Genomic DNA, 13,975 nt, shown 5'->3' with positions numbered 1-13,975 from the left:
AAGCACAGTGAATGAGTAGCCTTGGTTGAGCAGGTCTCTGTCATCAGGGTATCAGAGCCTCCAAGCATGCCGTCTGTCATCAGACGTGAAGGCAGAGCAGAGAAATGAGGGGAGAAACAATTCTTTTGTTGATGTAAATCAAGTCTTTCCATTATTTCAAACGAGACAAAGCGGATTAGTTCTCAAAATATCACACATTAGATAATTCATTATTGTTTCTTAGTCAAGATGTTTGGAGAGAATCATTGTGTTTTTGAACCCTAACAAAGCTCTTACTCTACTCAGGTGGCTTATTGACTTCTCTTCACACGGTTAGGTTCTATTTCTATCCTTTACGGACCCAGAAGAACATTTTGCCCCATAATGTGAACCTGCCGGCGCTAAACATACAAAGTCTTCTCAGACACTGATCCACTTTTAGAACCCAAAACATTTTCAGGATTTTCCTCTGGGGGCTGACCCGCTTGATTCCACCTGTGACTCGGCCTTCCACGCATGATTGTTGCGAGGTTTTGATTGCTGCTTATTTGGCTTTGGTGAGAGAGGAACAACGTTGTATACTACCGGAGGTCTCCAACGCCGGCCATAGGCCGTTGGTTCGGTGCCGTTTGTGTGTTGTTCCCAATACCGCTGGGCAGAAATTCCATGAAAAACTTTCAGGGTGTTCTAATCCAAGTTGAAATAAACAAATAACAAATTGAAGAAACTTGTCCTCTCTGTTTTGCTTGAAAAACAAATGGTACAACAAGATGTAGGAGAAGGTGAAGGAGGTCCAAAGAAGAAGAAAAACGGGAGGAACAGGAAATTGTTGCAAGGTTTCCATCTGTGCCACATCCTTCCTCATTTCTTTATCTATTCTTCTCACCTTTGCCTTTTCAACCCCCCCACCTTCATCCACCTCCACTTTTCCACCGATCATAACAAAATTAGCATCTGTAAGTAATCTGCAGATGCTCCAGATCATCACCACTTTTCTATGGATGTCTGTTTATGAACCACAAAAAAAGGTTCAAAATGCGACCCGCAAGAGACTGGTATGGCTGTAAAAGCCTTTTGCTGCTGAGGCGGCTGCCCCCGCCAACCCGCAAAGAGGAGACAGCAGTCAATGACTATTGAACAGTCAATACAACTCTGTTTTGTATACTGTGCAATCAGAAAGTCGATTTCTACTCATGCTTGAGAGCGTGTTCACATTGAGCATTTCTCCTAACCGCAAGGACCAACAGACTCGTGGTCATACTGCGACTTGTCATAACATTAATATGAGTATCAATGGCGGACTGTCAAATGGGCTCTTTATATTTAGGAAACAAGAAAATCCTTTATTTCGGAAAAAAATGTATGATAAGTTAAAATTATAGAGATATTACACACATTTATGGTCAACAATTTTCAGCAGGAGCTACTCAATATATTTACATTCTGTAATTCCCTCTATTTGTCAATGATAGCGGCGGGTCTGCCATTCCCACCCAGCGCCTTAAATGAGCATGTGTGGGATTCACACAGGACATGATGCAAATACATGATTCTATTTCAGTGATTTCAGCCTCACAGTTTACTGTTCATTCTTCTGCTGCCACAAAGATCAATTATGTTTCTGCCATTGAAACATTTGTCCTGCTCAAGATCGAGAGAACTGGCTAAATACAGCATGGCTTTTATTCATGAACCATCCCACGCTGTATTCATCACTGAGGCTATAATCAAAAACGCATCGAAAGAAAAAGACAGCAGTTATAGACAGCCCTTTTTTTCAAGTATAACTTTTTATATTTGCAAGGGAGTAAAGGAACAAGAAGTTGGAGTGAGCCATTTGATGTAGAACTAACATTTATTTATTGTTTTCTGCTGTCACATGTCATGTACAGTAGGAAATGAGCCTGCGGTTGCTCGTGGCCTGACGGAAATCAGCTAATAATTGACTGACCTTTTTCTTTAAAAACAGCAGGAGTTTATTTGGCTGCACTGTGAGCAGATCAATCACTCTACCATTGTATTTTTTTGTAGCTCTTCTTAGACTTCTAGGAACTTTACAATACGCCGCATTTGCTGGTACCTCCTGGTAACCACGGGTTACGCCAAGGCAACCGGAATCTAACATTAAAAATCTAATCTCATTGTCTGTGATATTTTTCCTCTTTTTTTAATCTTTCTTGGTTGCTACTTTCTGTTCCTAACAATTAACACCACGTTACAGCTGCTAGCACTTCCAGAGACATGGCTGACCGTATATGGCGTTCTTGGGGCTCCTCTCTATACCTAAACGAGCCTGTACATGCACAAGCAGATGGATATGGAGTTGTACTGCTATCATTATAAAACAGATAGGCCCCTGACATGTTTGACCACTGTATTTAACCCATCCAATGCCTTTTTAGGAGTAGTGTTTTTTTTCCATGCACACATTTAATGTGCTCAATGCAAGCTATGAAAAATAACCTTGTCTTCCAGTCTTCATTGTCCTTCAATAACTTTCCCCATAAGTGCCACATTTCCTCCTAACTTTCTTTCTGTAACCATCTTGCAAACGACTCATCCTCGCACCATTTTCTAGTCTGCTCTTCCCTTTTTTGGTGACTTCTATCTCTGGTGTTGTCCGCGGTCACATTTCTTGCCTTACTTAACAAACCTCCCCAATTTCTTTCACTTCCCATTACCAGCATTCTTTCTTTTTTGCTCTACATATGTCTCCGTTGCTCTGATATAACTCGTCGTGTCTTTCAGCCGGTCTGACTGCGGCTGCTACCTGTGCAAATGATCTCATCTGTCCTACTTTCCGTTCCTTTCAGCCTACTTTTACTTTTGCATTCCTTTTCATTATCTCCACCTATTTTATCCCGTCATCTCCTCCAAAAACTCCTAAATTCTTTCGCTCGCAATAATATTTTCACATTATCCCGTCATCAGCCAAACCTGATTCAAAAACCCTGAAGGCTGTTTTCTAATCTCCCTATATTGTTGTTGTACGTCTCTTATCTCGTCTTGCCTCACTTCTTCCTCTTTTCAAAAACCTTGAACGATTCGATCCACCACCCACTTTTGGTCTTTCGGTCCTTCTCCAAACATCCTTCCCTCGCCTTCTTGAGAGTATTCTGTACTTATTCTCTGACTTTATGATCGGTTTCTCTCCATGCTTGTTCTCTTTGCAGTCTTTAGCAGCTCTGCTAATAAGCACATAGAGAATAGCAGCAGTATGTGGTACATCGATGTCCTACTTAGCTGCCCTGTTTTTGGATCCAAGTCCCTCTATCTAGGCCAGGGTCCAGTGCGACACTCGACAGGTCCTCTCTAGTGTAACCCCCTCTCCCCCCTCCCGGCCGCGAAAATATGCTTCAAGAAGCATCGATCAGGGCCCACGTTATTAATGAAATAATGAACACTATTCCACTACTCCAGGGGTATAACCTACAACATTGAGTCAAACACACTGATTACGGCGGCTTATGAGAGCAGTTATGAATCTGGCAAGAAACACCGGTCAGTATTCTGACGTGGTGTTTAGCAGTAAGGAAACAATTTCAAAATACTACAATTTAAAGAGGGTACAGCACACTGGTGTTTTTGTGAAGTTGTACACAGCCTCGTCAGTGTTGTGGCTCGCATGCCCACTGGACTGAATATTTAGAAAGCTCATTGGCAGGTAGATTTTGGTACCAAACAAAACGTCTGTTTCACCCTCCCCCTGCATCACAATCTCAGACTGCCGATCTGAATCAGCTCGTGCCGGATACAGAGTCCTGAGTGACTGAATCCCCAGTGCATCTGTCCCCCGCGGATGGAGACATCCCGTCATTTCAAGTGTGCTCTCCACAAGCAGCAGGACGGAAAATGTCAGGGTCGCAACACGTTTTGTTTTTTTTGGTTTCCCGGATGCCATCTGCACTTTCACTAGTCACTTCCTTCCTGGTGCGCGAGTGTTAGAACATGTGCTGAAGGGTGCGCGTGTGTCTCACCTAGACGGCTGCCGTTGCGAGGCATTGCCATGAAGGACCCCAGGGTGCCGCCGATGACACTGTGCGGCCGGCGGAGCGGGGGCTTCTTAAAGGAGCCGGTATACTGGTGGAGGAAGGAGTGCATGCTGTGCGAGGTGGGGGGGCGCCCGTTCCTCATGAAGGGCTCTGAAACACAACGGAACAACAACGACCGGTTGATGAATCAGGGGTTTGCAGTCACATCTTCGCAAATCTTCATCACCCCACATCGAATATCAACATGAAACGAAACTAAAACATCATCTCCGTCAACCCGCCGCAGTGCGCTCTTCATTTCAAACACACGTTGTGCAGTCGAGCGTCCTTTAAACCCACAGGACATTATTTGACATTTAAGTACAAGTATCCAAAAATAACAAACATCGAGCTAAATTTGTGAGAAATGTAATCAAATATTCTCCAAAGCTGTGTAATGTTGCACCAAGTCAGGTTTGAATAACTGGCGGGGAGACTGTGCTGCTTACAAGGAAATTGAATGATAAGAATATACGTTTGAGCGAGTTGAGGACTAAATCTGCATCCCTTTCTATTCCCAACACCTAGTTACAGCTGACAACAACTGAATTTCGTTTTGGCAATCTGAGCCAACTGCCTGCATCTATAGTAGCAGGATTGTCAAATCCAGGGCAATGATGTTACTCGACTAATAAGGAAAATATTAGCCTCAGTCAGGGGCCCCAACAAGTGGTCAAATCTCCAATCACAGAAGACTGTCAAGAGTTCAGATGAAGCACACTTGTGAAAAGCTCTTAAATAGTCCCGTTGTGAACCGCATGAGACGGCACACAAGTCTCTCACAACGTGTGGCTTGACCTTTCTGCTCCTGGCAACTTTATCCCACCTTCTAAAAGCGGAGGCGACAGACCGTGCCATGGTCCCACGAGTCATTGTAACGGTATGCACTCTGCAGGTGGTTGTCAGTTGTATCAGAACAACAAGTTTAGGATGAGTTACATAAGGAGGTAAAATGTCTCGGCTAGCCGGGGTTTTCGTGGATTCTGAGAGGAATCCTTTCAGCAACCGGCAGTAGATAGGATACAACGTGTCTCGTATTTCAATATATTCACTGGGCCATTCATAAAAGCCACACTTGCCGATTGAACAACTCATATCAAATCAGTTTGCAGGAAGCATTCAGTGTACTTTTATTCTGGCAGCTGTCAATCACAAGTGGCAGTTTATCACTTTAATGTGACTAACACACCGTCAACATACTGGAGACGAACCGTACCGCGATGCTAAAACCGTCCGAGTGTTAGATAATCATGTGTGTGCTCACATATATATATATATATTATACACACACACACATAAGCAAACAGTAGTTCTGCCCCAACACCTACGCCCGTATGCGTGCACCCGACGCTTGCACCAGCGGACAGTGAGCACGCGTCCACCCTAAACGCCTAGCCCCCCTCCCACAAAGTGTGTGTGTTTAAGTGGCTGGCTTAAGTGGCCGCCCTCCTGCCAAAGGCTCAAAGAATCCTACACTCACAAAATGAAATAAAAAATGCCAATGCGCTGGTGATTCTACTTAATTATTACTTCCCAGATCAATGCATTATATGTATGTATGTATGCATTATATGCTATACAAATCTTTTCTGATTTATTTATTTTTTGCACCGTTGTGTCGACGCACTCGTTTCATTTCATGGTTCTAAAAGTCTTGCGTGTGTTGCATGTGTTGCAAGTTGTTGGTTTGTTTATTTATTTATCATACACTTTATTGCCCCGTGCATCGCCACTGTTGCGTTTCATCGCAGACACATTTGTCCCGTATTTTCCGCCAACTTTGTTCCCCTCGACCGGCAGACTGATGTTTGTGGCGATCTCCCTCCATGAATCAGAAGCCATCCGCACGTCCTTATAGTCCGCCAATGACGGCTTGTAGAAGCGGTCATATTTACGCATTTCTTCCAACAAAAGATCTTCAATATGATCCGTTCTCTCGTAAACATTCTTCGTTTTAAAAATGGCGGTATTGTGCTATGAAAACGGAAATGTGAGACTCCGTAAAGGATGTAGTTAGCAGACCAATCGCAGCCTTGTGCCCTGCGGGAGGCTTGCGTTGCTTCGCAAGCCTAGGAAAATGGATCGACGCACGCAAGCACGTTTGAAAAGGCACGGAAGGGACACGCAAGGGACTCTTGTGTCTGCGTTTCCTTGTGTCCCTGTGAAAACGCAGAAGCATAAACTAGGCTTAAGAGTTGAATATAGTGGATTTGGTACCGTTGTCCTTGGTGCCTCCGTCGTCGATGGTCATCTGCTCGGCCAGCTCAGACAGCGACTCGTCGATGGTCTGACTGGAGTGCAGCGTTAACGACAGCCGCTTCTTAATCCTCTTCATCTTCTCCATAGCAGGGCGGCGTGCAGCCTGTGGGACGCACACAGAGACACACAGTCCACCTTTAGTCGGACCTGAGACAGACAACTGCAAGCAACATTTAGAGGAATGGTTTCATTGTGTGTGTCTGGGGATTCCAGAAGCCTCTGTACAATCCAAAATATCTCAGCTTATGAATAACTTAAAGCTGCTTTTAATCCAATACTGAAAATGATTGAACAGCACATGAATAAAGCATGAATAAAGGATGAATATCACGATCTCGAACACAGCTGTTTTCATTTGCACACACATTCACACATTTAAACAAGGAGAAATGAATGACTAATTGAAGGGGGAGTGAGTCAAATCAGTCACACGTACACACACACACACACACACACACACACACACACACACACACACACACACACACACACACACACACACACACACACACACACACACACACAAACGGATGCCAGACGAGTGCGCCTATGTTGACGCAGCAGTCGTCCAGGTCACAGGAAGCACCTTGCTCGATATGCCTCAAGCCGGTCCCTGCTCATTGTGCTGCCGTGTCAACTCCCCACGCACATAGTTGTGCATGTTTGCGTGTGGTTGTGTGTGTACCGGCCATTCTACAGTAGTGGAGGAAGCCTCCCGCCCATTCCCCCCCGATCCTCAGACCAAAACAAAGTGACCCCTGCCGCCGCCGTCTCGCTTTCTCTCTCCCCCTCCCTCTCGTCCTCTCTCAAAGTCGATAGTGCAGTCGTACTCAGGAGACACCATCTGCTCGCACACCCCATTTTGCCAATTTGCAATTCACGGCACTGCGTGACGAGAGACTTGTCATCAATCAGTGTTAGGACGTCGTATGAGGGAAACCTCACAGCGACAGACAACCCAGTCATCAGAACCTATGATACAAAAACACACACACTTATAAAAGGGAAATGAGAGTGCAATGCGTGCGGATGTAGGTTTGCGTGTGTGTTCGGGCAGGATATGACCTGAATTTCTTAGCAGTCGACCTAATTTAATTCATGAATAGGAATTGTTAGGTACGAGTTAGACATCAAGTCTTACAGATTTTACTCTAGCTTGTATTCTTACTAATACATATTGTATGACTAAGTTGTGTCCACAAAAACATTTTTGTTGGTATAAATTATTCGTAACCGATAACTGTTTGGTTTGTTGGACAGCAAATTGCAATTATAAACTTCTGTAGCCCACTCTGCCTCCGATTCCACGCTGCCACGTAGCAGCAACGTCAGAAACATAAAAGAGCGCCTCGTCCCTCGAAGGAGAATTGATGGCTCGACTTAGAAGTCCAGCCGCCTGAGGTCACCCCGGGTTGCTAGCTTCAACGTTAATCACCTCCACTCAGACCAGCAGGTGAGCAAGCGAGACATTAGTCCGTGGTCTTCGTCACACACTCTCTCTGCCGATGCCGTTCACTTGCTTAGTGTCACACCGGGTTTGCACGTAGACGATGCACAAACTAGGGGCATTAATGATCAATTCAACATTTTTCAGCATCGGTTGTCGTTGGAGACAGCTATCGGAAAAGACACTCAAAACCAGGCTCAACACCTACAACAAGGACAACTTGTCCTAAAAAGGTGCAAAGAATAATGGAAAGATTGAACAGCAGCAAACAGTAACACAGCCAAATGTCTGACTAATCCCTTCCAGCAGTAAAGTGGCACGAGATGTAGATATATAATGCAATATATGTGCAATATATAGCTAATCTACAAAGTGTTGGCCAGTGACTCATGTGGAGTGTGATTAGCCCAATTTTAGAGCGGAAGTGTGTCATGCTAACCCCATCGGCATTCACACACACACACACACACACACAAAATAACGGCACTGGAGAAGCCCTCTCTAGCAAACGCACACAAACACTTTCTCTCCCCCCCCCCCTCATACACACCCACACACTCACCACGCGTGAGATAAGTGCGCTTTGTCTCCCTTACTGAGGAGGGCAACAGAGCCGGGTTTTATCTCTGGAACAAACCAAAACAAAGAGACTCATGTGACGTGTGTGTGTGTGTGTGAGGGGGAGAGGGAGGGGGGGGGGGGGTATCCAAGCGATTTGCCGACAAGAGAGAGACATCAAAAGAAATATGAGACAGTCATCATTATCACCTCCAACAAATGAATTTCACACACACACACACACACACACATTTGACCCACATTCCCGAGAACTCCCACCCCCTCCGCCTTGCGGGTATTCCAGGAGAGGAAACTTCAAAGGGTGAGCGAGGGGGGAGACAACAGGCAACGAGGTCTAATTACCGACCTAATAATCACACACACACACACACACACACACACACACACACACACACACACACACACACACACACACACACACACACACACACACACACACACACACACACACACACACACACACACACACTCCCATCTCCAGTCCACGCCTTTCTTCCCTCCATTGCATTATACCTCCTCTCCTAAATTCCATCCAACGCAAATTCAGAATATTTGTGAGGAGGAGGAGGATGGAGACACAACGAGGAGGGAGGAAAGTAATAGGCAAAAGCAAGTGAGTTTATTTCAGACTAAAGAGCCATAATGGAGCGTTTGTGTTTGGTTGAGAGCCATGAAATCACCAGTGTGACTGCAGGCATGTACATGCTGCGGAGAGAGACAGAGCGAAGGGGCTCAACTCTACACTAGCTCGGCTTTTGGTCGCTGCCTCTGGTGTCAATGGCAGATTTGGGAGTTCGCAGCATTAACTTTTTAAGTTGGCCTATCAAGTGTGTGCTCCACAGGACCATAAAGTTCCCCCGTGCTCCTCTAACCCCCGTTTGCTAAAGCTGGTCGTTGGGCTGTGGTGACAAAACCTAAGTGAGGCCCGGTGAAGGGCGATTGACAATGACCACAACGTCTAATGATTGAAAAGCTAGCGTCGGGGTTGGCCGACCTCTTCCCACAATGTCTAACTTTTCTTGAGGAGTCAGTCTTGAAAAGGTTGTTTGAAGTATATCTGCGACCAAATCAATCAGCCACTGTGGGTTGAAAATAACCAGCTTGTAGATCTACACAAGTGAGCTTGTTCAGGTCACCTCGGGGTCATCCGGTTGAGTTTGCTGGCTCGGCACAGCTCCGCCCAACACTGGTGCGCATTCAATCCAAAGGCGTGCACGTGCTGACTACGGCTAGCTGGCCCCGGTGTCGGCAACTGGAAACGTGATTGGTTAACGCCACTAGGGGTGGGGGAAAAGATTTTTCGATTTCTCTCGATTCTCTCTAGAACGATTCGGTCTCGATTCAGAAAAGTTAATAATCGGAATTAAAAAAAAAAAAAAATCCTGTCTCACGCGAGCAAAAGTCCATCTCGCGTGAGATATTTGCTCGCTCGCGGAGCGTGAACTTCCTCACTCGCGAGGTTAGTCTGTTTGACAGTAAGGGGGCGGAGCCAGTCACCATGGTCTACACCTGATTGGTTACAAACCCCGTTTTTGGATTGGCTGGAGTGATGCATTCACACAACTATAGAAGCCCATTTCCACACTAAAGAAAGGGGATAGAAAGTCGAAATTATGAGATAAAACGTTGTCAAAAAACAAACGCCCCCACTTCGGTAATCGTAGTGGACCGTAGATGACAACCAGCTACAACCATCATTTACCAACCATCATTTACCATCATTACCGGCACATTAAGAGCAATGCGTCCAGCTCGCAGACCGGTCCGTCAGTCTGAATCTGAATATCTTGCCAACTTTACCGAACTATGGAGGAGCCTGCGCATATCTTACCTCATTATTTCGATTTTCCAAAAAGTCGTTCCGTAATTGAAAGTTGGCAAGATATTCACAGATTTGGACTTTTTTACTGTATTTTACAAATACAGACCGGTCTGAGACTAAGAGCAGCTTTTTCTTCATTTAAAAGAAAAATGAATCTGTTTAACATTTTTTTTACATAGGCTACTTCCATATTGTGTTGAAATGCAAGCTGCATTGGTTCTTGCATTGTTGATAGAAAATCATATTTGTGACAAATGTTTTTTCCCGTATAAAAAATTAGAGAAGGTAATTCATCTGTTGATTTTCTTTAATTATCAAATAAAGTAGGTAAGTGATTAGCAACCTCTGAGTAGCAAACTCAGATTTGAGAAAAGTTAGAAAATCGAGATGCATCGCTAATCGTTTTATCAGTTTAGAATTGATAATCGGTTTAGAATCGAATCGTTGACCTCGGGAATCGAATCATGAGGTGCCAAGAGATTCCCACCCCTAAACGCCACAGTTCCGTTTGATTGCGGTCTTGATTCTGAAGGCCTACGGGCAGATCTCTTGGGCCCTGGAAACACATGACGGCTGAAATATGATTGCATAAAAACTCTCACTTAAAAAGGGCCCACCCTCCAAGTCTCGACTTAAGGCGTGTAGCGCAACCAAGAGGAAAACTAAGAAATAAAGAGAATATACTAAAATGAAGTTTATAGTAGGATGATGTTTAAGCCAGCAGAGAAGTCCCTGCTGAGTTGCCACTGACAACATACAGAAATGGTTGATTTTGATTTTAATAACTGACGTGGTGAACAAACAAAACGGGGGGGTGCGAGCAGATGGTGTTTGACTCATCAGCTCGGCTCCACGCCAAACATCCTCTGTATGTTCGGTTATCAAATAAGGAAATTGTTTTTTGCTTTCTCTGCAAACTGTATAATAATACAAATCGTGGCGAGTGTTTTATCTCTAAGTGTCTCATTGAGTGTTTCCTCCCACATGCTTCGCCAGTACGCACCCTGGGAGTCGCGCATTTGTTCAAAACAGCGACAGGCGTGTTAATCAAAAAGGTTTTAATGGAAAAATGACTAGAATGCTCACTTTTGACACCCCCAAGCGCCTCATTAAGAAAATGTCTGGTTCTGGCATCACAGGAGGATCAAATGTTTGCGCCGCCTCAGGCCCACATGTAGCGATGGAAGAGACAGACGTGTGGAGTTTCCCTCATAACCATGGTATACATTACAATCAGAGCACCGCTGCAAATACCACAAGCCACAAAGGGTGTCACCTAGCCAAAGCCTCGGTGCGGCGTGAATCCCTGCACCTGATGCCTCTCACAACCAGAACTGCGACAGTAGATGCTTTGACAGGTCTCAATCAAACAGGAGACTGCAGTTGTCCACTGACTAAATATATTTACTGCATTTCTAGTGTTCAGATTATGCGTTTCATTTTGGGTTGTTTTTTTTGTATCAAGCAACAACGTCTTCACCCTGATTATGGAAACGAGCGCCCCATGTCAGCTGCACCCTGCCGAGTACAGTCACAAGTGTGTGTTTGTGCTGCTATGAGGAGACACAGAATCAGCATCAGTGCTGCTGGCCCGGGGGCAGTGGGTGCTTTCCACTGAAAGACCCTTTGTTTGCATGAGGAAAAAAGAAAAAAAAAGAAAAAGCTTCAGCCTGACTGAGCCAAAGGGGCGAGCTGAAATAACCCTGAGCCTGTAAGAGCACAAAAGGCTCCAATGTTAATATTAAAAAGGACTTTACATATGGCCAATGAATGAATAATATCACTTGGGTGATAAAGAGGAGGAGCAGCTTCATCGCCTTTCCTGGGACGTATTCAAAGTGAAGTCTTTCGAGTCGCTCCACCGCTCCGGAACTATCCGTGTGTTTGTGTGGCTGCTCGATCCCAAAACTTACGTGTGTTCGGTTGAACGTTTTCCGTTGTTGATCTAAAAGGGTCTGCAATCGGTTCCTGCGACACAATTAATTAAACACCCGAGTCGGGCAGCGATAACCACGACAAACGACAGCATGTTATTGATTTAACACATTGCCTTCACATGCATGGCGAAAGACAGAGTGTGAACACATGTTACTTAAATGTTGGCTCAGCTGCTCCCAGTAAAAAGGTTAAAATTTACTAGACGTGCATGAGGATACAGTAACGCAGGTGATGAAGAGGGACCTGAGCCCAATTGCAAAGCTCCTATATCTACCACTCGATCCACCTTCCATGCTTCCTTGGTAATGAGATTAAAGATACAAGCGAGAGGTTTAGGAGCAGCGTGGACGTCCAGAGGGCTCCTGGAGTAGAACTGCTGCCTCGCCTGCATTGCAGGAATCCAGCACAGAGGATTTGAGGACGTGATTACAAGGCTTCAGGACGTTTTGCAACTATGTCCACCTGTGAGAAGGCCTCAGGTTAGACCCAGCGCAAGGGAGGGGTCAATTTACCTCCCTCCCGGGGCTGCTTGGATTCTCTGTGAAAAAGCTAAATGTAAAAATCATGGGCTACCTTGTTTAGCCGGCTGCCACCAGACAAGTGGACGGCGTAGGAGCACACAAACATTTAGAGTGGCAGAAACTATTTCAGGTTTTCACCAATGAACTCTCATCACATTTGGCTTTATCAGGGACACGGCAATGAATCGAATCACACATCGGTGAGCTGCTGTCTCCTACAGGGAAAATATTTATTTTATTTACAGGGAACTCAGCTGACACCCAAAGCACGCGCGCATGCTGCATCTCGCTTGAGGTCACCCGTCTCATATTACCAAAACAAATATTGTGTGCGCAAGATAGATTATCCTCTTAATCCCCCCATCCCACAGAGACTGCTCGCTTGCTATGTTACCTAGGACTCCCTTTGCGTTAACGACTGTGTGCGAGGACCCTGACAGAGTCAAAATAAAAAGGCACAAAAGGAGAAACGAACTCTCCAAAAAATTCTCAAAAGTTGAAGATGATTTGGCTTGTGATCAATCGGCTTTGGGTTTCCCAAATGGCTGTTTTGCTTTAAAATACGAGCAGTATCTAACGGGACTGTTGGGCTATATGCAGCGACGGCCCACCGCTCCTGGACCTTACAGGCGCCATGTTGTTTGTGTGGTGAAAGTGGTTGTTTTTGGATCCCAATGAATACGGAGCTGTTCAAACAAGCGACTTGCCGTCGCTGCGTAACGGCATAACGGTGCAACATTGTTGTCCTACAAACTTGCTAACTGCAGCTTTAAAAAGCTAGCAATCATTTTCTCCCTGGCAACAAAAAGACTTTAGATAATAGACGGACCACCTGCTGTTAACCCCTGCTTCGTTCCTCCTGCCGCAATGATCCACTACAGTACGTGTGTACAATGCCCATTGTGCTTGTGAAATCAACACCCTCCTCCTCCTCTGTTGCATAACGCTCGTCCGTCTCATTAAGTCTACACCAGACTAACAAGGGTTAACGACGAGCTTCCTGTCCGTCCAACACACACACACACACACACACACACACACACACACACACACACACACACACACACACACACACACACACACACACACACACACACACACACACACACACACAGTTTGATGAACACAACATGCAAAGAATGTGTGTTTTCCTGTCTGGATATTTGGTTGGTAAATCCAAAGCACACAGCTGGAGATGGCACATTCCAGTGGAGAGGGAAGCTAAAGAGGGGACACACACACACACACACACACACACTAATATATATATATATATAGATATATATATATATATATATATAAACATATCGCAAAGCATTTTTCACCATTTTCTCAATTAGATGATTAAACGGTCTAATTTGATGCAATGTTCTGTTCAGATGCAAAGCTGATCCTTCGC

At 45.1% G+C, this 13,975-nt stretch overlaps 1 protein-coding gene across 2 annotated transcripts in view; it reads right to left on the bottom strand.

The window, feature by feature from the left end:
* Window positions 1–13,975, bottom strand: part of cdk17 (cyclin dependent kinase 17) — a 37,102-nt gene that overhangs the window by 9,774 nt on the left and 13,353 nt on the right. For both annotated transcript variants that reach the window (XM_040172621.2, XM_078101553.1), the window contains exons 2-3: window positions 6,228–6,372; window positions 3,957–4,121 (exon numbers count right to left, since the gene is read on the bottom strand). In XM_040172621.2, the coding sequence (XP_040028555.1) occupies window positions 3,957–4,121; window positions 6,228–6,354 (292 nt within the window). In that variant the 5' untranslated portion in view covers window positions 6,355–6,372. The remainder of the gene's footprint in view (window positions 1–3,956; window positions 4,122–6,227; window positions 6,373–13,975) is intronic.

Source organism: Gasterosteus aculeatus, chromosome 4, assembly GCF_964276395.1.
Source record: "Gasterosteus aculeatus chromosome 4, fGasAcu3.hap1.1, whole genome shotgun sequence".
Taxonomy (NCBI): domain Eukaryota; kingdom Metazoa; phylum Chordata; class Actinopteri; order Perciformes; family Gasterosteidae; genus Gasterosteus; species Gasterosteus aculeatus.
Note: the sequence above shows the minus strand (reverse complement) of the source record. Positions and strands in the feature narration are given on the sequence as shown.